Genomic DNA, 22,315 nt, shown 5'->3' with positions numbered 1-22,315 from the left:
CATCAGACCACTGAGAAGTACTTTACTCTCTAACACAGCCTAGATCCACGCACATGGAAGGCCATTTAAAAATCTAAAACTAGGGGCTCAGTCAGTTGAGTGTCTGACTCTTGATTTCGGCTCAGGTCATGATACCAGAGTCATGGGATCGAGCCTGGTGTCTGCATGGAACCTGCTTGAGATTCTCTTTCTCCCTCTGCCCCCTCCCCTTGCTCACTCCCTCTCTAAAATTAAAAAAAAAAAAAAAATGGGGAGGCACCTGAGTGGCTCACTCAGTTAAGCATCCAACACTTGGTTTGGTTCAGGTCATGATCTCATGGTTTGTGGATTCAAGCCACGCACTGGGCTCTGTGAACGTGCTTGGGATTCTCGCTCTGTGTCCCTTCCCTGCTCCCATGCGTGCACATGTATGGGCTCTCTCGCTCTCTCAAAATAAACAAACATTTAAAAGTTAATAATAAAAAAATAAAATTTAAAACTGACTTTCTTACCAAACTATTGGTGCTGTGCCTAACTATAAACTACCAAGTTAAAGCACACCATTTTGAGGGGGAAAAAAAAGGTATAGTAGTAGTGTGACATTTTCGATAACTGTCAGGGGCAGCAAGCATAAAATAGGACTATCCCAAGCAAGCTGTGATGTATTGCAACCCTATATAATACAAGGGCTAGGAAGAGAAAGTATTTCTAATCCCAGCACTGCCTCAACTAGGTCAATAACCTTAAGCAAATCACTTCACCCCTGGAGGCCCAGGCTCTCTGAAGTCCATTTTCCATTTCTAACATTCTGTGATTCTTATACAATGTTTTGTTTGCTATCATACAGACTATACCAACATTTAGAACTTAAAAGAGAAAACTACCATTTTTTTTTTTGAAGATTTTACTTTTAAGTAATCTCTGCACCCAATGTGTGACTTGATCTCATGACCCCGAGATCAAGAGTCCCATGCTCTATTGACTGAGCCAGCCAGGCAACCCCAAGCAACATTTTAAATACCTATCTTGCATGAATGATCCGGGGAATCCACCAATATCATCAATATCAAACACTGGTGATAATACAGGTACTACCTTTGAGCCTAAGAAAAACCATATAGCATTTTATTTTTTATAGTTGGGGGGTGGGGAGGGGACATTAGAAGCTGGACAAAAATGCAGGAAAAAAAAGTCAAAGATTTGAGAATGATAAAATATCTGTGATCTTAAACGACTGAAGTACAACTGAGTATTTTTATAAATTTCAGTCTATTTCTACTTCCTTCCCTCTTCAAAGTATTTGGTATTTTTCCATGACTCCTATAATAAGAATTTTGTAGGCTGCCACTTATCCCCCCTTTTTTAAAGCAGGGAACTCTTTTAAAGATTTAAGTAATCTCTACACACAATATGGGGATCAAACTCACAACCCTCACATGCTCTTCCAACTGAGCCAACCAGGCGTCCCACCACTTACCACTTTCAAATAAAACCCTCAACAATAATTTATCATAATTACCAAATTTTTAACTAGGATGTCCTTTACACCACTAGGCTTAAGTTCATAAATGCTACGTTTAAGGTAAACTCTGTATTTAAAGCACAATTATGATCACATAATGGACAAAAGCTGAAATAAACAAGGAAAAATTAAGTGCAGTGGGTTAATGTGTAGTTCACAAATTTTATATCATTTACAATGAGTAAATTCAAAAAATTTTCTGTTTTGTCCTAATTGTCTTTTGATCAACATAGCTACCAGAAGAATGAAAGCATTATTTTAGCAAGTAGGATGTGAGAGTAGCGTATTGGAAAGCAGCAAAAAGCAGAACTAGTAAGATAAAAATGACTTCATCTTATAAGTTATTTTCTGACTATGATCCTAAACCATTTTAGTAACAATGTCAAATGTAAATGGTTCTTACCCTAACATTTAACAGTGCTGGAGTAGGTACTGTCTCTTGTTCTGGTTTAACAGGAACTGCTGCTTCAGTCTCCAAACCCAATTCTAACGCACTAAGTGGCACTGACTGGAGAGAAAATAACATCAGAGAAAGAAATAAAATATGATGGGAGTGAACTGTTTTAAGAACCAAAAATGTATTCATTTTATTAAAACAACAAAAACAAAAAAGTTTTACCCTCAAAAAAATATGATACCAAGTATAAAGTAATAATCTTTCCAAGTACAACATCTTCACAAAATTATGCTAACACCAGAATCTTATTTTAACTTTCAGAGAAAGTATATAGTGAAACCTCAGAAGGTCCCCAAGAAGTACAAAGACAACTAGTAAGGAAATTAACAACCCTCCCACAAGAGCTCTAAATAATACGTCTCTCTTATATAAATATATATGTATATCAGAGCAGAAAATGTCTTAATTTTTCACTGCAAAAATGTCCCTCTCGTGAATGAAGACTAATAACATAAAAATAACATGCACATGCATATTTAAAATTATGTCTTGGGGCGCCTGGGTGTCTCAGTCAGTTGAGTGTCCGACTTGGGCTCAGGTTATGATCTCATGGCTCAGTTAGCAGGTTTGATCCCTGCATCAGGCTCTCAGAACCCACTTAGGATCCTCTGTCTCCCTCTCTCTCTGCCCCTCCCTAACCCACTTACACACGTGCGCTCTCTCAAAAATAAACATTAAAAAAATTTTTTTAATGTATCTTAATACCTATTTCTGTAAGGAGAAATGAAATTTAAGCAATCTACTTTTTACAGAGGCTTTGGAAAACTCTTACCTGCTGAACTGGAGGAGTAGGTGTTGGAGTTGCAAGCCCTGCATCTCCACCATCAATATCAAAGAGGTCATTCGGACTAATTCCACTCTCACTCAAAGCAGCAAGCAGTAAATCTTGCCCTGGCTCCACCATCTTTAGAACAAAAGATTTAATGTTAACATAAAAAACTTAAAATGACAATTAACTCTCTTCTAAATATAAACGAACATTTTCTACTAGATCCATTCACTTGATATCTATGAAGAACCTGTTACATATCAAGTAAGAACGACTAACGAGAAATAGTCTCTGATTCCAAAAAATTCACAAGATGGAAAGGACAGAGAAATATGTAAAACACAGCAAGAGTATTTGTGTACAAAATGCGGTGGGAACACAAAAGCAATGTTAAACTTGGCCTGGGGAGAGAGGGGACAAAGACGACCCGGAACTACCGAGTCTCAAGGAAGAAATCACCAGGTGGGGAAGCATCTTCTGCACAGTGCATTAAAATTTATGGAGGCATGAAAGACATTAGTACTTTAAGAACAACGTTTATGAGTAATTTACCATTGGTACGGAAGCTCAGGACAGAAATCCAAGGCTCAGACAGGTGATGACAAGATGAGGAAAATGTCACCCACAACCTTCTATACAATGCTAGAGAGTTCACTTAATCCCGTGGGTGGTGGGGGTCACTGAAGAGTTATCAGACAGAAGACTGCAGAACACAGTCAGATTTGTGACAGGTTACTCCACAGAAGCATGGAAGCAAACTGAGAATGGGTAGAATAAGACCAGAAGCAGAGAGACATTTTAGGAAACCACTACACACACCAAGAGAGAGATAATGTGCTATAATAACAGAGTGTGGAAAGAAGGGGGGATGGATTCCAAGATATTTAGGAAGGACAATCCATAAGGCTAAGTTTATACAGAAGCTCTTAAGATCAAAGAAAATATGAAATACACAAAAAGCATGAATTGATGGACGATTAGAGATAAGCCAACACAAAGTGAAAAAAATAAGCATTGAGCCCAGGAGACCCAAAAAGGAGTTATATGGTTTAGTAGGGGAAAATGAAGCAAGCAAATACATTTCAGGTTTGGGTTTTCCAACTGTACTCTAAGGAACCAATGTACTTTGATCCAATGTATCAAGTAATTTAGCACCAAAACAGATTGTTATCCATCTTGTAGAGGGAAAAAAACAACTTTCTCAATTTTTAACTTTTGTCATTATCTGAAATAACCAATTTACATACATAAACACGGGGAAAAAAATGACTGTACTTGTTTTTCTCAAAACACTAATTTCATGTTACATAAATATACTAATTTTCAGCTAGTTCATTAGTTCTCAGGCTGTGTGACAGAATTTAATGCCAGTGTTTTCATTATGTCCTACTAAAAGAAAGGTGTTAGTCACTATGACCATGACTTCCAATGTGCAGAAATACTGTTTCAAATGAAAGCAAGATACTTAACAGAGAAATCCTCTACTAGGTAGGCCTATGTCACAGGAGCCTAAGTATCAATTAGAAAGAAGTTCTAACAGAAACATGAATGAGTTTAAGATAGAAACCACAGATACCCAGAAATGAAACTAAGGGCAGACTGTTTAAAGAGGGTCTTAAACAGCCCCAAGGAAGAGCAGATAAGCCGAATGAGATTCCCCCAAAATTTTTCAGAAAAAGGAAAAGAAGTCTTTGGAATACATTTTGAGCAGGAAGAAGGACAGAAAGGAAATTGACAACTAAGTATCTTTTACAAAGCTCACAGTGTCAGGCTCTTCATGTACACTATGAGCCCACAACAACCCCGAAAAAGGTAGGTATTATAATTCCAGAGATGAAACTGAGGCGCAGAAAGCTTATATTACCTACACCTACCCAGATCTAGATTGTTCAAACTCCCAAAGCCCATGCATTCTCTTTCCAATGAATAGATCAAGAAATCAATGTTGCTAACCTAAGAAGTTTCAATACTTAACTTTGGAATAAATGCCAGTTTGAGATTAAAATCAGAAGGAAGACAGATCATTGCACAGCAAGATGGAAACGGTATGAAGGGAATGAACAGAGGAGACAAATAGGAGAAACGTCCCAATGAAGATGTAAAACAAATAGCTGACCATATTTTACAAACTAATCCTAGTAATGGAATACAAACATGTACTGAGAGCTAAGCCAATGCTTTAGAAACATTTTCAGGGGCGCTCATGTGGCTCAGCCAGTTAAGTATCTGACTCTTGGTTTCGACTGAGGTCATGATCTCACGGTTCGTGGGTTCAAGCCCCACATCCAGCTCTATGCTGACGACACAGAACCTACTTGAGATTCTCTCTCCTTCACTCTGTACCTACCCTGCTCACTCGAAGTAAATAAACATTTAAAAATAAAAAATAAATAAAAACATTTTCAATCCACAAAATACTTCACTAAGACCAGTGACCTGGGGGAATGTGTGGTGGTCCTGGTCTGCTTGCTATGACTAATCCTGACCTAGATTGATTGATAAAACTCCAGAAACTATCAAAATGTCATCTTTTTAAAGTCAATATTAGAAATAATGATTTACTTACATTTGAAATAAAAATACATTGTTTTGGGGCGCCTGGGTGGCTCAGTCGGTTAAGCGGCCGACTTCAGCTCAGGTCACGATCTCGCGGTCCGTGAGTTCGAGCCCCACGTCAGGCTCTGGGCTGACAGCTCAGAGCCTGGAGCCTGCTTCAGATTCTGTGTCTCCCTCTCTCTCTGCCCCTCCCCCGTTCATGCTCTGTCTCTCTCTGTCTCAAAAATAAATAAAACGTTAAAAAAAAAAAAAAAACAAACATTGTTTTGAACCAGTGACACCTAAACTACAGACCAAAGAACGCTTGGGAGGCCAAGGGATCCATTAATCCACTAGAGGCACACCAAGCCCTACCTAATTATACTAAAAAGTATAAAAACATCATTAATGAAAAAAAATCATTGAAAAGCATTACTAAATTCATGAGAGGTTTTTGAAACATATTTTCTGAACAGTGAGAATTGAAAGTACAAAAATATTATCAGTGAAGGGAAAAATTTGGGAAAAACTTGGTATTTTTACAAGAAATAACAGCACAGTTATAAATAACACTCAATGACCTACTGAAAATTCATTCACAGGAATAACAATTCGAGACCTCTAACCTCAGTAGTGACTTAGTAACGACAATGACTTTTACAAGCTGTTAATGAAGAAGTTTTTAGGTTTATATACATCTTATACACAAAATCTAGGGATCCTTTTTTTTTTTTTTTTTTTTTAATGTTTATTTTTGAAAGAGAGACAGAGCATGATGGGGAAGGGGCACTCAGAATCCAAAGACACAGAATCCGAAGCAGGCTCCAGGCTCTGAGCTGTCAGCACAGAGCCTGATGCGGGGCTCGAACCCACAAGCCATGAGATCATGACCTGAGCCCAAGTAGGACACCCAACTGACTGAGCCACCCAGGCGCCCCTAGGGATCCTTTCTTAGTCAACTGGGCACAAATTCTTTACTTGCACTTTTTTGCAGTGAAAAAGGGGGAAAGGGATATGGAGGAACATCTAATGCCATTCTCTAATGCCATTAGGCAATACTCTTAATATTTAATTTTCCTATTCTGAAACTATTACAGACTCACAGAATTTCAGTGTTCAGGCGAAGAGAGCTCTTAAAAAGGTTATATTATTCAATCTTCTCCTCACCTTACGAGTAAGATTTATTGAGAGGAAAAACAACAATTTTACTTTGAACCCTTTAAATACAATATAAATGCAAATACTGTTAGATAGATATAAAAGAACTGTGTTACAGTGTATCTAACAAAGGATTTCGTAGACCTTAGGTGAAGTTTAACATGTAGCAATGTTTAAACAAACCCCAAAACTGCTAACCTCAGAGTGACTCTATCTGAAACAATGAACAAAAGATTCCATTTCTATCATAAATAAACACATTCAAAAATACCACCTATTTCAAAATAGTACACCTATGAAAGCATCTACGATAAATAAGAAACAAGGACACAGTAGTAGAAATGAAGAGCCATCCTTGGCAAGAAGAGAATCCTGAGAAACAACAGCCAATCAGAAGAATGCAAGGGTACGGTTCCCACTGAGAATACCAACACTGAAACCTATCAACCAGGACAAGATTGCTCTTGTTGAGACCCAAAGCAGATCTTTATAGCTCTGGGCAGATACAAGGGGTCTATCTGTAGCAGTGGCAAGTGTGCAGACAATGGGGTCAAACAATATCTGGGTTCAAATCCTGGCCACATCATCCACTAGTAGTATAATACGGTCAAATAATAACTTATGTGATCAAGTAATAACTTGTTTCCTCAAATGGGAATAAAAACAGAACCTATTTTACAGGATTGCTGTTGCATAAATGTTACATTACTAGCTATTAAATATCATTTGGATAAATATTAGTATCACGTCAAAAATACAGGTTTTCTTCCACATCACTGATCCAACGCTTTATTCCCTAAAATACAACTTTACTTGTGGGCAATCTATTCAATAACTTCCACATTGGTTCTATAAAATACAAGTTCCTTTTTACCTGTAAGTGTCAGCTATTCAATTTGTCCAGCTAATCAGTTAGGTTGCCTAGAGGAGACTGGTAGACCTCTTTATGTAAAGCAAGTATCTTTCTTTGCCTGAACTAATAACAAACAGGACTTTTTCTCCTTAACAACGCTAAGTATGTCTGCCTTTTAACTCCGCTTCAACTTTGCTTTTACAAAGCCCACACGTAACGAATGACATTTAGTTTAAGAAGTTGAAGGATAATGATCCACTCAGAATTCAGCTAATATAATCTATGAACAAGGTATTTATTCAGTGTCTACTGAATGCAATTCCTTAATTAAGAACATCAGGAGAGGGGCGCCTGGGTGGCTCCGTTGGTTAAGTGTCCAACTCTTGGTTTCAGCTCAGGTCATGATCTCACGTTTTGTGAGTTCAAAGCCCCACATCAGGCTCTGTGCTGACAGTGGGGAGCCTTGCTTGGGATTCTCTCGCCCTCTCTCTCTCTATCCCTTTCATGCATGCATACTCTCTCACTGTCTCTTCCTCTCTCAAAATAAATAAGTGAAACTAACAACAAAAAAAAGAACATCACGATATAAAAGATAATATAAAAAATTCATTAACAAGGATTTTCATTACCTTGAGGAATATAATTTGTATTTTTTAATAGCTATTTTTCAAGGGAGCAATTGCTCACTGAAGTTTGCCTCTTCCTGCTCTCACTACAAAACTTATAGGAAGAATGGATTCACAAAGGAACGTGCAGATAACAAAATTTCAAATATGCTTTACAAAAAAACACATGAAAGAATGGAGGGGGTGGGACAACTTTCTCGATTACCACCATCAAATCCAGATGGTTAGACACCTTGAGATTTACTACAGTGTTGATTTTTTTTCTCTTTTAACCCTCCAGATAACCCATGAATAAATATTACCTGTTATCCCTTTGTCACAGATAAAAACTGAGCCTTAGAGAGATGAACTGTAACAAGGTAACAACAAAGCAAGCATGGAGCAGAATTAGAAACCTAGGAGCTCTGACCCCACATCCCCCCAAGATACTGTACTCTTAACCCTAGAACATATTTTTCAATCTGCTGGTCACACCACAGTGAGTTGTCAAGTCAATTCAGTGTATCATGATCAGCATTCTTAAATATTTCAATACAGAACAGAAAACTAGCGCAGAGTGCGTAGAGAGGATAAACATTTCACGACATGACTTTTTCAGTTCCGTGTGTGCGTATATACTAGATCACAACGTAAAACATGTCATTATGTTTACACAACGTAAAAATACCACGGGATGCAGTAAAAAGGTTTCAAAATCACTACTCTGTACTATACACTGCCTCCCCAGAATTAAATAAGCAAGTTAACTTGATGGGTTTTGTACTGTACTCATAAAACCAGAGTTCCTGCTCTTCAAGAGCCTATCTTTCCATCTACACAAAATGTCAGTGGTATCCCAAGACTGTCCTAATAAGTTCAACGACATCAAAGTCAATCTTCAGCATTAAAAAAAAAAAAAAGACAACTGCAAAAACTTTAGGATCCTATCATTTTGGTAACTACTTACTATTTCATGTGAAAGCAGTTCTTCTCAGAAAGTATCTTTACACTAATTTTAGGCAGACAAAGCACGGGAACTGAGAGACTCATGAAGTCAGGGTACCTGCAAGACCAGATCTCAGATCCAAGCGTTCAGGACCTTCACAGGAGGCAAGTCTCAAATCAAAGCTCAATTTAGAAACTAAGAAACGCAGAAATGTATCTGCAGCCAGAGTCTTTGAGATGCATCATTTTAAAAAGCATGAAAGAATCTCCACACTGTCCGTTTTTAAGCAGTACGTAATTTCAGCAAAGCCCTTAAGTAAAACTGCCAGACGCTTAACAGCATTCAATGAATGAATGAATGGGACTGTCAGCCACCAACTAAGCCTCCCCTTCTAATACTTACCCACAAGCTAGAGTAAAATTCACTTAAAATTCTATAGACAACTGTGTGTAATTAAGTTAGCCTGGGGGACAAAAGAGCAGAAGCCAAAAGAATATACATGTTTTTCCAGATAAAGGAAATTTTGGAAGCAGCTTCTTTAAACACGAAAATGAAACGTTCCCTTGCTCTCAAAATCACGGTCCCATGCAAGGCACCCAGGCCAAACTCCGCATTTTGTCCTAGAAATTCTACACAAACTGTCTTTGGGGCAATGATCCTGGCTTTCCCCCGCAGCTTACGGAAAAAAAATCACTTGATTGCCGTAAATATAGTGGGGGAAAGGAATCCCTTCGCCCTGTTAGCTGGTTCGTGTCTCCCAGTCTATGTGCTCCAGGGCAACTCCGGATTTGACAGCTTTCTAGACCTTCCTGGCCGACTCTGTACAAGCCCTACTTCGTCCCTAACCATAGCTGTCTAGAAAAAAAAATACAAACAAACAACCATCTAACCCAACATAAACTGCTAATAATCAACTCTCAAAGGTCAGAGGGGACCCAGCTTTTAACCTTCCCTCAGCAACACGTGTTTAGTACAAACTTCCGGGTGCGGTTACAATTGGCTGCGCAATTCAATGGATGAAAACGTTGCTTTATTTGACTCTCATTTTCTTGGCCCTTCTTTCCCCACGTTTCTCAACCAGCGACTCCCCAAAACAAAAGCTCCCTACAGTAAACGCAGCCCGCACATAAAAAGGGCTTCTCTGTGCGAGGATCAAGTTAGAGGTCCGCAAACATTAACCAAACAGCAGCACAAAGCCGGGGTGGAAAGGGGAGGAGCTGGATGCCAGGGTCAGGAAAGAAACAATCACAAGGGTTCGGGCACATCCACATCTCCTCAGCGGTTAAACCGATCCCAAACCGCTTCAGGGAAACCACCAGCAAGCACTGGTTTGGGGAACTTTAGACGCTCGTTACGCCAAGCACTCTTAGAGCAAGCAAATCCGCAACCGCCTTTCTCTGCATAGATGCTCAGGGTCTGGGAGGCGAGCGAGCTGGAGACAAAATTAAGCTGATCGCTCGGTGAGGCTTGAAGGTGGCCCCCACGTGTCCCACGTACCGCTTCGACACCCTGAGAGCGAGGTAATCAGAAAACTGCAGGCGTGGGGTCCAGATTTGGGGCGCTCCCATCGCCTCCCGCACTCGTCGCAAGCCGGGGGCAATCCTCCGACAGGAGGACTTTTGAAGGATTGCGGAGCTCACTTTCCTGCGGGTCCGGGACCTCGCAGTCCTCGAGTGGAGCGGGGAAAGCAAGGGGGGCGACCCAAGTAGAGTCGGAGCCGGAGTCCGCAGACCTTGCCTCCCCGCCCAAACTGGGTGCCTCCGGCCCGGGACAGCGGGGCCCCCGGGGCCCGAGAGCCCCACGCGCAGCGACCGCAGGGCCCGGCGCTGACGGGCGGAGGAAGCGAGTGCGGCGGGGCTGCTGCTGGGACCGTGCCCCCGAGAACCCTGGGGCGCGCGGCTGAGGGGGCGAAGAGGGGCGAGGGAGGCCCCAAGCCGGGGTGAGGTGGCTGCCCCCCCCCCCAGCCCGGCCCCACACGGCCCCCTGAGGAGGGTGGGAGTGGGAGGCTGGCTGTCCGGGAGGGGGAGTGTGGAAGCAGAAGAGAGCTGAGAAAAGGACTTACTTTCCCCGCGGGATCCGACGCCGGAACAGCTTCTCCCGGGTGGCGAGAGCTTGAAGAACTAGAGGCGACTGGAGCGGAGGCGGCGGTGGCGGCGGCAGCAGCGGCGTCCGGCTCTGCCTACCTCCCCGCCGCCATCTTGACGCCCCTCCCCCCGGCCCCCCCGCCCCGCCGGAGGGGAGGGGGTGGGGCGACGGATGAGGCGCCGCGCGCACGCAGCGCGCGCCGCGCGCCCCACGTGACTTCCTCCCTTTTTCCCCCCCCCACCCGCTCCCCAGCGCCCCCCTCCGCCCCGCCTCCCTCCTAGGTGAAGGAAGATGATTTCCCCCCCCCATCTTGACCGCCCCCTGCCTTCGCTGCCAAGCACGGACTCCGCCGGCCCCAGCCGACCCGGTACCAGTGGTTGGATCCAAGAGAATTCCGGAACCCAAACGGTCCTTTACCGCGTCTCCGGGGTGGGCGAGGGGTGAGGGGGCCGGGTTTCCGAGAAGGGGGAGGGGGGAAGGCGAAGGCCTCTTGGAAGAGTCACGTGTCTACTGCTTCCGCCGGCGCTCAAACACCTCGCGAGAATTCCGTTCCCCCTCCCTTTCTGCCCCGCGGGCCGTCGGGAGGAAGGTCCGCACTCTGGTTTTGCCACGAGGAGGTCAGCCGGTGGGCCGGGCGCATGCGTCCCACACCTGCTTTCAAAAGTCGGGCAAGGAGGGGCCCGAAGCTATTTTCAAAACCTTTTGGTGTGTGGTTTCGGCCCAGGAAGTTACCTAGTGGCGTCTCTATCACTTTGGAAAGCTCTTCATTACCCAGTCAATCCGAGAAAAAAATAATTCGCTTATTCTTTGCTTGTTAGGCTCGCTCAAAGCACTTTATTCAATATGAAACCGCAGTATAACTCGGAGACCTTCGGCTGGTCCACTGTCATTATCATACCCTAAGGAGTGTGAGCAGAGTCAGCCCCATTTCTTTTTTCTGAACTATTGCTCTTGATTAATGATTGCTGCAGAAAAGGTTTGTCGCCACCACCTCTCGCTTCCTTATTTTCTTCTCCTTCCCCTTATTCTTACCACTACTACTATTATTATTGTTCTTATTAAATGACCTGACAGAATAAACAAATTAACTTCTTGGTAACCCTTTTGTAAAGTCATTCTGAATGCTGTTTGACTCCGTTGCTTAGGTAATAGGCACGCCTGGGTGAGTCTTGCCCCCTACTGGCGGCGCATCCCGCTCGCCTTGCGTTGAAAACCAAGTCCCCAAAACACTTGGAGGTTAAGGTGTGAGCTCCTCAGGAGAAAGTAGAGGGAAAGTGGGGAGAAAAAAAGTAGTCATGGCAAGATGATTATGAATCTTCCAACTGGGCGTTTATATACATAAGTATGTGTCATATATGTGTATATATATATATATATATATATATATTCATATAAGTGAACACTTTAAATTGCTGACTAATTAGTTTGCTTTCATTATTTCATTTCATCCTTACACACAAAGAAACCTGGTAAAGGTAAAAATGATAAAACTAGTCCCATAAGAACAAGGCCCTCATATGTCCTGTTCACTGCTGGCCACTAGACTAGCCCTAGTTTATGGTCTAGTGTAGATGACACCAAACAAGCCATTACAAATCTGTCAAATTATGAAAAGACAAGGAAATGAAAGGAGAAAGGATGCAGAAAAAAAAATCTAAAACACTGTATTTAATGAATCAGTGTCTTCTGAGCATGGCTGGTACAATTTGGTTTCCAAGTGGCCCTCAAACTCTAGCTGCAGGCTAGGACTAGGTAAATACTAGATTCCAAAAAGCGGAAGTCTGACCTAGAAACCCCCACCTTTAGAGATACTTTCTGAGCATCCAAGCTAGGTCCTTGCTGCCAGATCTGCATAATCTCCTTCTCTGGGACCAAAGTAAAAGACGGTATTTCAGGAGATATTGCAATATAACTGTGTATTTGCACACAATGTCACACACAAGGTTATTCACTGCAGCATTATTTGTAGAATCCAAAGATGGGAAACAAACTAAATGTCTTTGAGGAAAGGACTGGTTAACTGAACTGTGGTACTTTCCTACAGTGAAAAACAGTTGTTCAACAGAATGAAGCATCTCTATCTATGAGTATGTATAATAATATATTTTGCTTGCGTGTACACATAGAGCATCTCAGAATGACAATGCAAGTAGCAGTTGTATCGGGATGGGAGTCAAGCTACTGAGGACCAGAAGCAGGAGGAAGACTTATTGGGTCCACCCAGAACAGAGATGCTATTGGAAGCAGCTAATTCAGAAACAAAACAAAACCCTGTTGAGGCATGGTATTGACTTCTCCATGGCTGTTAAAACTGTACTTCTCACTCCATTCAACAAGTATTTACTGAGCCCTTACTATGGGCCAGGTACATTGTTAGAAATTAGGGGCACAAATGTAAGAAAACCAAATGAAGGGGCGCCTGGGTGGCGCAGTCGGTTGAGCATCCGACTTCAGCCAGGTCACGATCTCGCGGTCCGTGAGTTCGAGCCCCGCGTCAGGCTCTGGGCTGATGGCTCAGAGCCTGGAGCCTGTTTCTGATTCTGTATCTCCCTCTCTCTCTGCCCCTCCCCCATTCATGCTCTGTCTCTCTCTGTCCCAAAAATAAATAAACGTTAAACAAAAAAAAAAATAAAAAAAAAAAAAAAAGAAAAAAAAAAAGAAAACCAAATGAGAATAGAGACGGGGATGGTTCCTACCCATAGATTAATGTCCTTACAGTGTTGGGGCACCTGGGTGGCTCAGTCGTTTAAGCGTCCAACTTTGGCTCAGGTCGTGATCTCATGGTCCGTGGGTTCGAGCCCTGTGTTGGGCTCTGTGCTGATAGCTCAGGGCCTGGAGCCTGCTTCAGATCCTGTGTCTCCCTCTCTCTGTTCTTCCCCCACTGGTACTCTGTCTCTCTCAAAAATAAATAATTAAAAAATTGTTTAATATCCCTACATTGTAGTGGGTGTTAATCCAAAAATTACACAAAATGTAAACTTGTAATTGTGACATTGTTACAAAGAAGCTAACAGCCTATTACAGAAGGATTTGACCTCACCAGAGGACTCAAAGGCTGCTTCCTTGAGGAAGTGGGAAGAGTAGGTGTTAAGTGGGCAAAGAGAAGAGGGAACTGCATTTCAAGAAGAGGAAACAGCACATGCAAATGTCCTGAAACAGGTAGGAACAAAGCAAGGAGAAGCGACAGTAACAAGGCAAGCGCACGGGTCATTAAGACAGACGTCTCTCAGCTCCAAGCCCAGGCTTCCCTAGTCTGTATCGTGATGCGCAAAACCACATTTCTGCTCTGCCAGCTGTTTCAGTGTTTGTTTCTGCAACAGGGAGTGCCAGAGGGAGACGACAAAGCTGGAGGAGGAGAAAGTTTCCTGTGAACGTCATCCCAACAACACTTCTTCACCCTAGCAGCTGCCTCTCCTTCCTGTAGCAGCAGCTCTCCTCAGTGTCCCCCAGGCCTGCGGGATAGTCCCACCAAACCCTCCTCCCAGGGGGCGGGACCAGCAGGACCCTCCACTGGGCCACCCTGTAAGGTCTGAGATGCTGGCACCAGCTGAGCAGAGCCCCCTCCTTGGAGTTTAGGTCTGAGCAACACGGGTCCCTCTTTTGTGTTTCTAAGTTTAATGACACCAACCCCTTCCCTGCATCCCCGTCCCCGTAGCCCAAGTGGTGGGAGCTGCTTCCTGCAGCTGGAGAGGTGATGTCTTAAAGTTCTCTTTTCACCCTTTCAGGTCACCCAGTTAACCAGCTTAGACCCAGTTAACAGTTCTTTACATTAATGGATCTCTATTCAAAACCCGGTGTAGTTTCGGCCTCCTGTCTGAACCTTGATTGACATAGCAAGTAACAGGGAATTATCAGTAGGATTATAAAAATAGATGAAGGTCATTCTCCAAGAGCATTTTGTAACTGAGTTTGGACTTTATTCTGTAGGCTACAGGGAGCTCAGAAGCCTGTTATGCAGAGAGCTGCCATGGTTGGCTAGACATTCTAGAATATCACTCTGGGAGCAGTGTAGCAGAGGGATCTAAGAACTGGGCTGCAGATATGAGGACTAGATAGATCGAGAGAAGATAAGAACAGAAGGTGATACGGAGCAAAATTCTGTTGAGCAAAAGAAGAGGTCCAGGTTCAAGAGATATTTAGGAGATAAAGCCAACGACACACAGCGGCTAGTTGTATAGGGGTTGTGAGGAGGGAGGAGTCTATAATGAAGCCTCAGTTTCTCTCTTCGGAACCTAGGTAGATAATAGTGCCACAGCTGAAACTATGACCTCAGGAAGACCAACATGTGAAGAGGAAGACAATGAGTTCGGCTTTAGATAATGGGGAAAGTTTTGCTTATCTATTACTATGTAACAAACACCCCCAAACCTAATGACTTAACCACCATTTTGGTTTTTTCTCACGCTGCAAGCTGGGCTGGGCTCAGCCAGGATGCTGGAATAGCTGTATTTCTCTCTCTCCGTGTGGTCTCTCCAGTTGCCTCATGGTTCTTACATGGTGGCTCTGGGCTCCCAAAAACACAAAAGCAGAAGTTTACAGCCTCTCTTGAATTTTAGGCTTGCAACTGACCAAGTGATGTTTCCATCACATTCTGTCAATTAACAAGGCCGCACAAGATTCAAGGAAAGACAACACAAGGGTATGAAGGGGTGGGAAGGGCTGACTGGCTCAGTTGGTAGAGCATGCAACTCTCGATCTTGGGTTGTGAGTTCAAACCCCACATTGGGTGTAGAGATTACTTGAAAATACAATAATCTTTTTTTTTTTAATGTTTATTTTGAGAGACAGCACGCAAGTCGAGGAGAGGCAGAGAGAGAAAGAGAGAGAGAGAGAGAGAGAGAGAGAGAGAGAGAGAGAGAGAGAGAATTCCAAGCAGGCTCCATGCTCAGTGCAGAGCCCAATGCGGGGCTCAATCCCACAACTGTGAGATCATGACCTGAGCCAAAATCAAGAGTCAGACACTTAACCGACTGAGCCACCCAGGCGTCCCTAAAATAATCTTAAAAAAAATATGAACAGTAGGAGGTATTGTTCATTGGAGGCCATGAAAGTAAGTCTATCGTGAGGAATTTTGAGGGGCCAATGGGACATCCAAGTGGAGAGGTCTAGCAAGCAGTTGGGAGTCTACAGCTTGAGGATCTAGATGGGGATTAAAACATGAAGAAGGATAAAACTGTGCTAGAAAGAATGCAGAGAGGAAAGCAGGGGGCCAAAGGCAGAACCCTCAGGGTGTGTATCTAAGAGGTGAGCACTCAGTGAGCCTGAGTAAAGTCAGAGAGGTAAAGCAGAACCAGGGAGAGATTATATCACGGATGCCACGGAAGTAGCGTTTCAAGGGAGGAGTGGTGAGCAACCTAATGCAGCATCAGAATGTGACTAAAGCATCTACTGGGTTTTTCACAATGGCAGACATCATGTGGACAGAGGCTTTTGGTGGGTTGTGTTTTGAAGGCCTTTTTTTTTTTTTTAAGCAGTTTTATATTCACAGCAAATTTGAGGGGAAGGTACAAAGACTTCCCATGTACAGGCTCCCCAGTTAATCCATGTCCCCTACTAGAACAATATATTTGTTACAGTTGTGCTAACCCCACCTTGATACATCACTATCACCCAAAGTCCGTAGTTCACCTTAAAGTTTGCTCTTGGTGGTATACGTTGTACGGGTTTGGACAAACGCATAATGACATCTATCTATTGTTACAGTTATCAGAGTATTTTCACTGCCTTAAAAATCTGTGCTCTGGAACAGGTTATTTTGACTCCCCTCGCCCCCAAATCCATCTCTGTCTCTCTTTTTTTTTAATCTTTATTTATTTATTTATTTATTTTTATTTATTTTTGGGACAGAGAGAGACAGAGCATGAACGGGGGAGGGGCAGAGAGAGAGGGAGACACAGAATCGGAAACAGGCTCCAGGCTCTGAGCCATCAGCCCAGAGCCCGACGCGGGGCTCGAACTCACGGACCGCGAGATCGTGACCTGGCTGAAGCCGGACGCTTAACCGACTGCGCCACCCAGGCGCCCCTTTTAATCTTTATTTTTGAGAGAGAGACAGTGTATGTGTGAGCAGGGGAGGAACAGAGAGAGAGAGAGAGAGAGAGAGAGAGAGAGAGAGAGAGAGAGACTGAATCCAAAGCAGGCTCTGGGCTCCAAGCTGTCAGCACAGAGCCCGACCCAGGGCTTGAACTCATGAACCGCGAGACCACGAACCGACTGAGCCACCCAGGTGCCCCACCTGTCTTTCTTCAGATACTGGCACTTTAACTTTTATCTCTCTGTCTCAAAGTCCATGTGGTTTGGAGAACAGTAATCATCTCCCATACACATTACTCCAGAGTTGAGCATGTAATTCAGTTCTGGCAAATTGAAGTGTTGGGTGCATTTCCAGGCCACACCGATAGATTCAGTGCCGAGGCAACGAGTTTCAGTTTCAGAACTTTATGTCGAAAGTAGTAGGAAAAAGAGGCGCCTGGCTGACTCAGGTCAGCATGCAACTCTTTATCTCGGGGTTGTGAGTTCAAGCCCCATGTTGGACCTAGAACTTAAAAAAAAAAAAAAATCATTATAAAACCAAGACGTGAACTGAAAGCAGTTGGAAAAAGACAGTTCCTTGCCACTGACGTTGCTAAGATAGCATCAGGAAGTGGGGGCAGAGGCCACGTAGAATGGGAGACCAGTCTGTGAGGCCGACCTAACAGCAGTAGGGCAAAGAGGTGGACAGGGAGGGAGAAGGAGACACTGAATGCAGATGACACTCTTTGACTCCCTGGATCCTGTCCTGCCTGAAGTTACTTCTACCCTTGAACTTTTCTGTTATGAGCGATAATCCACATCCTCATTTCCTTGAGCCCGGTCGAGCTGGGCTTCTTTCAATGGCAATCCAAAACCAATCTTGATTAATACAGACACTAATTAAAGTGAAAAGCTGAAAGGTTTAAACATATATTTAAACTAATTTTTAAAAGTCTTCCCTGGCCTGAGAACCAACTTTTTGGGGTACAGACTGATATGGACTCAAACTGTCCCAAGAAAGTATGGACATTTTTAATCCCTGTGGAGTATCTCTTTAGGAAAGGGAAAACGAAATGGAAGAATGACAAGAAAAAATGAAGGCCCGGGTAACAAGAGTTGAGTTTCTTGTGGGGCTCCATGCCATGACCCTGGATTGTGATCTGAGCTGAAATCAAGAGTCGGATGCTCAACCAAATGACTGAGCCACACAGGCGGCCCTATTACCTGTTTCTTACTACAGATTTTCAGAATGTTCTGACGACTCTTCACACACAAAGTGTTGACGGTCATTATTGGTTTGGATCATTGCCATAACCTGTCTTTATCTTCTCCAAGGTAGTATAGTAGCATATGCATAGAATGGTTCTGGAGCTGGGAGAATGAGATTAAGGAGGAGAAGGGTTTCTGTTTAAAGTTTTCACCCTATGTGTGTATTAACTTAAAATAATACTTTACTTTTTTTGTTTTTATAATGGATGCCCTGCTATTTGTTTTTGTAAATTTCCCCTAAAAGCATCACATTTAAATTAGACATAAGACACATCACATTAAACATAAGCTGTCTAAATTATTAAACTCAGACACACTATTGTCCCGTACTGAATTGTGTCTCCCATGAATTCATATATTGGAGTTCTGACCCCCAGTACCTCGGAATGTGACCTTGGAGATAGGGTCTTTACAAATCAAATCAAGGTCATTAAACGAGGTCAAACAAGGTCATTAGTGTGATCCCTAATCCAACATGGGTGTGTCCTTAAAAAAGGGAAATTTAGGGGCGCCTGGGTGGCGCAGTCGGTTAAGCGTCCGACTTCAGCCAGGTCACGATCTCGCGGTCTGTGAGTTCGAGCCCCACGTCGGGCTCTGGGCTGATGGCTCAGAGCCTGGAGCCTGTTTCTGATTCTGTGTCTCCCTCTCTCTCTGCCCCTCCCCTGTTCATGCTCTGTCTCTCTCTGTCCCCCCAAAAATAAATAAACGTTGAAAAAAAAATTAAAAAAAAAAAAGGGAAATTTAGAGGCACATGCAGACAGGCAGAAGGCCGCATGAAAATAAAGGCAGAGGTCGGGGTGATGCTTCTACAAACCAAGGAATGCCAAAGATTGTCAACATGCCACCAGAAAGCAGGGGACAGTCATGGAACAGACCCCTCCTCAGAGCCCTCCAAGGGAACCAGCCCTGCCGATACTTTAGGTTGTTTTTTTAAATTTTTTAAACGTTTATTTATTTTTGAGAGTGGGGAGGGGCAGAGAGAGAGGCAGACACAGAATCCGAAGCAGGCTCCAAGCTCCTAGCTGTCAACACAGAGCCCGACATGGGACTCGAACCCACGAGAGCATAACCTGAGCTGAAGTCAGATGTTTAACCAACGGACCACCCAGGTGCAGGCAAGATGGTTCTATTGTTTCAGCCACTCAGTTCGTGGTGCTCTGTTACAGCAGTCCCAGCAAACTGATCCAGCTATTAAGTACATCTCTCAGAAAGAAAATGATGTTTATTCACCCCCTTCAAACTCACAAATTAAAGAGCTATCCAAAAACTAAAAGCCCATGCATAAAAGAAATTTAAAAATCACATTCTAGGGGTGCCTGGGTGGCTCGGGCGGTTAAGCGTCTGACTCTTGATTTAGGCTCAGGTCATGATCTCACAGTTTGTGGGTTTGAGCCCTGCCTTGAGCCCTGTGCTGACAGCATGGAGCCTGTTTGGGATTTTCTCTCTCCCTCTCTCTCTCTGCCCCTCCCCGATCTATCTCTCTCCCTCTCAAAAAAAAAGTTTTAATCACATTCTAAATTAAACAGTTTGACCTGTGCTGTTAAACCATCTTTAAACTTGACTTTTCAAACAAACACCCTTACTGATTGATACATACATTCCCCATTTACTTTTTCAATACACTAATAATGTTAAACCCTTAAGGAATTCTAGTCAACTAAAGAACTAGTTTATAATACTGTTTCTTAAAAAGAGATGTTAAGATGGAAGGAAGATACACCCATTTTAAAGGATGAGGAAAAAGATTGAAGCATAGAAGCTATTGGTTCTATATCACCTGATACCAAATTTTATGCTATAGACATCATTTTCGCATATTCTCTCCATACTCAATAACAAGGAGCCTGACCACAGAGTCCTGTCTTGAAGTGCTACTCAATAGACAAGTTTTGGCTTCCCTCTGAGGACACCAAGAAAAGAATGGAGAAGGAGAGGAAACTGTTAACAACCCAAATTATAGCAATTCACTAAGATGCAATTTTGTAACTTTATTTTAGTCACTGCTAAATGGCTACCATTTCCAACTCCTACATCCCCATATGCTTTATATTCAGTCTCCTATTTGAGCCTAACAATAAGCCTATGAGGTAAAGAGTATTGTTTTACTGTCACTTGTTTGCATTCCAAATATGTACATATATTGTATACATATTACACATATTAATGTATTACGTGTATATACATATCGAGAGGGGAAGTTTTATATATTTGTATGTGTGTATCCATGTATCCTTACATATATATATATATGTATATATATATATACATATATATATATACACACACACATGTACATAATAGAAAAAAATATATATATATATGTGTGTGTGTGTGTGTCTATATATGTATTCACAGAGAATGGGACGCAGTTAGTAGATCACAGTGGCCACCAGCCATGAAACTTTAGGGTGCACATTCCCCATTTGATAGAACCTTACAAGAACTGATGCTGATATGAAATATTTAACAATAGCAAAAGCCTGGAGCAAATATGAAAGCAAAAATAACACTAGAGTAAGGAAAGTAATCATAGCATTGGTGTGATTTCACCCACATGATGCAACCATCTTAGGAAAGTGGGGATCATTAAGCAAACAGTCCAAAAACATGTCACATTATTCCACGATTCCAAACCTCAAAATAGATTATTGTAATTTATGTAACTATTTGCAGTGAGTAACTATTCAGATTCACCCATCTATCTATCCTTGGCTTGAAACCATTTAGTGGCTTCCCATTAGACATGGAATAAAAGTCGGAGTCCTTGCTATGACCTTTGTGTCCGTCTGGGTCTCGTTAGGAATAGAATCTAAAATAGGAAATTCAGGGGCGCCTGGGTGGCTCAGTCGGTTAAGCGTCCGACTTTGGCTCAGGCCATAATCTCCCAGTTTGTGGGTTCGACCCCCGCATCGAGCTCTGAGTTGACAGCTTGGAGCCTGGAACCTCCTTTAGATTCTGTGTCTCCCTCTCTCTCTGCCCCTCCCCTGCTCATAGTCTGTCTGTCTCTCTCTCTCTCAAAAATAAACATGAAAAAAATTTTAAATGAAATAGGAAATTCACTAAAGAGGTAGTGGGACCACTAAGGTAACTTAACTGCAGGAAGTAGCTCCCATCTTGAGGGCTGGTGAACAAATTGGGGAGGTTAGGGCTAGAAGAATCAGAGGGGGAGCCTGTAAGAACATGGACGCTGAACCAAATGCCACCGTGAGAAGCAAAATGTCATTACTTAGGTGACCATGATGGGAACTGCAAGCAAACAGGCATTAGCAAGTCCCCTCTCCCTCCCCCTGATTTCCAGATTCCCTGTTTCCTCTCCTGTTGACAGAACCTAATGCTAGCTGACAAAGGACCAATGTGGCTTGTAGCCCCAATATTGCAGAACAGCGTCGAGAAAACTAGATTTGGAGCTGAGAGGCCAGCACAGCCTTCAAGGGCCTATGTGATCTAGCGCCTGCCTACCTCTCCAGCCTGATTCCCTCCATTCTCCCCAGCAGGTGCTCAATTCCAATGACATTGGGTGTCTTCTTTTTTCCCAAGCACACTAAGCTCATTCTTGCCTCCAGACATTCACACACGTTATTCCCTCTACCAGAAGTACCTTTTCCCTTGTGCCCTATTTATTTAGGGTATAACTTAAAGTTACTATTCAAAGATGATATATCTCACTTCATCACATCTATAGAAGCAACCCTCTCCCCACTCACGTGGTAAAATTCTCCCTTTTCATTCTACTCATAGCATTCATCACTATTTATCTTTTTAAAAAGTGGTTACTTGTTTGTTTTTTCCCTAAAAAAATATGGTGAAGGATCTGTGGCTTATTCATCACTGTATCTTTAAGGGTACCAGATGGCACCAGGTATATACAATTTACTAAGTGTTGAATTAATGCATCTTAGAGAAAGGAAAAGCCTGTGTACATTTGTGGAAGCTGGGAGAACCTTGAAGAGAACAGTCCTAGTCCATCATTTGACAACTGGGGAAGTTGAGTTCAGAGAGATGAAATGATATATCAAAGCCATACAGGGGCACCTGGGTGGCTCAGTCGGTTAAGCCTCCGACTTCGCTCAGGTCATGATCTCACGGTCCGTGAGTTCGAGCCCCGCGTTGGGCTCTGTGCTGACA

At 42.9% G+C, this 22,315-nt stretch overlaps 1 protein-coding gene and 1 long non-coding RNA gene across 6 annotated transcripts in view; one reads left to right on the top strand and one right to left on the bottom strand.

Moving 5' to 3' along the window:
* SBNO1 (strawberry notch homolog 1) overlaps window positions 1-11,046 on the bottom strand; it is a 53,925-nt gene extending 42,879 nt beyond the window's left edge. For 3 of the 5 annotated variants that reach the window (XM_023241333.2, XM_023241334.2, XM_023241335.2), the window contains exons 1-3: window positions 10,887-11,046; window positions 2,731-2,862; window positions 1,905-2,009 (exon numbers count right to left, since the gene is read on the bottom strand). In XM_023241333.2, the coding sequence (XP_023097101.1) occupies window positions 1,905-2,009; window positions 2,731-2,862 (237 nt within the window). In that variant the 5' untranslated portion in view covers window positions 10,887-11,046. Of the gene's footprint in view, window positions 1-1,000; window positions 1,083-1,904; window positions 2,010-2,730; window positions 2,863-10,886 lie in introns of those variants that run through there. The other 2 variants (XM_023241336.2, XM_019814465.3) reach the window with 2 other exon arrangements.
* Window positions 11,047-11,169: 123 nt separating this feature from the next.
* On the top strand, window positions 11,170-12,008 carry LOC109493158. Its single transcript, XR_002147230.3, has 2 exons — window positions 11,170-11,317; window positions 11,728-12,008. It is a non-coding gene; the product is annotated as an uncharacterized LOC109493158 (long non-coding RNA).
* Window positions 12,009-22,315: the final 10,307 nt, after the last annotated feature.

Source organism: Felis catus, chromosome D3 (genome assembly GCF_018350175.1).
Source record: "Felis catus isolate Fca126 chromosome D3, F.catus_Fca126_mat1.0, whole genome shotgun sequence".
Classification (NCBI taxonomy): Eukaryota; Metazoa; Chordata; class Mammalia; order Carnivora; family Felidae; genus Felis; species Felis catus.
Note: the sequence above shows the minus strand (reverse complement) of the source record. Positions and strands in the feature narration are given on the sequence as shown.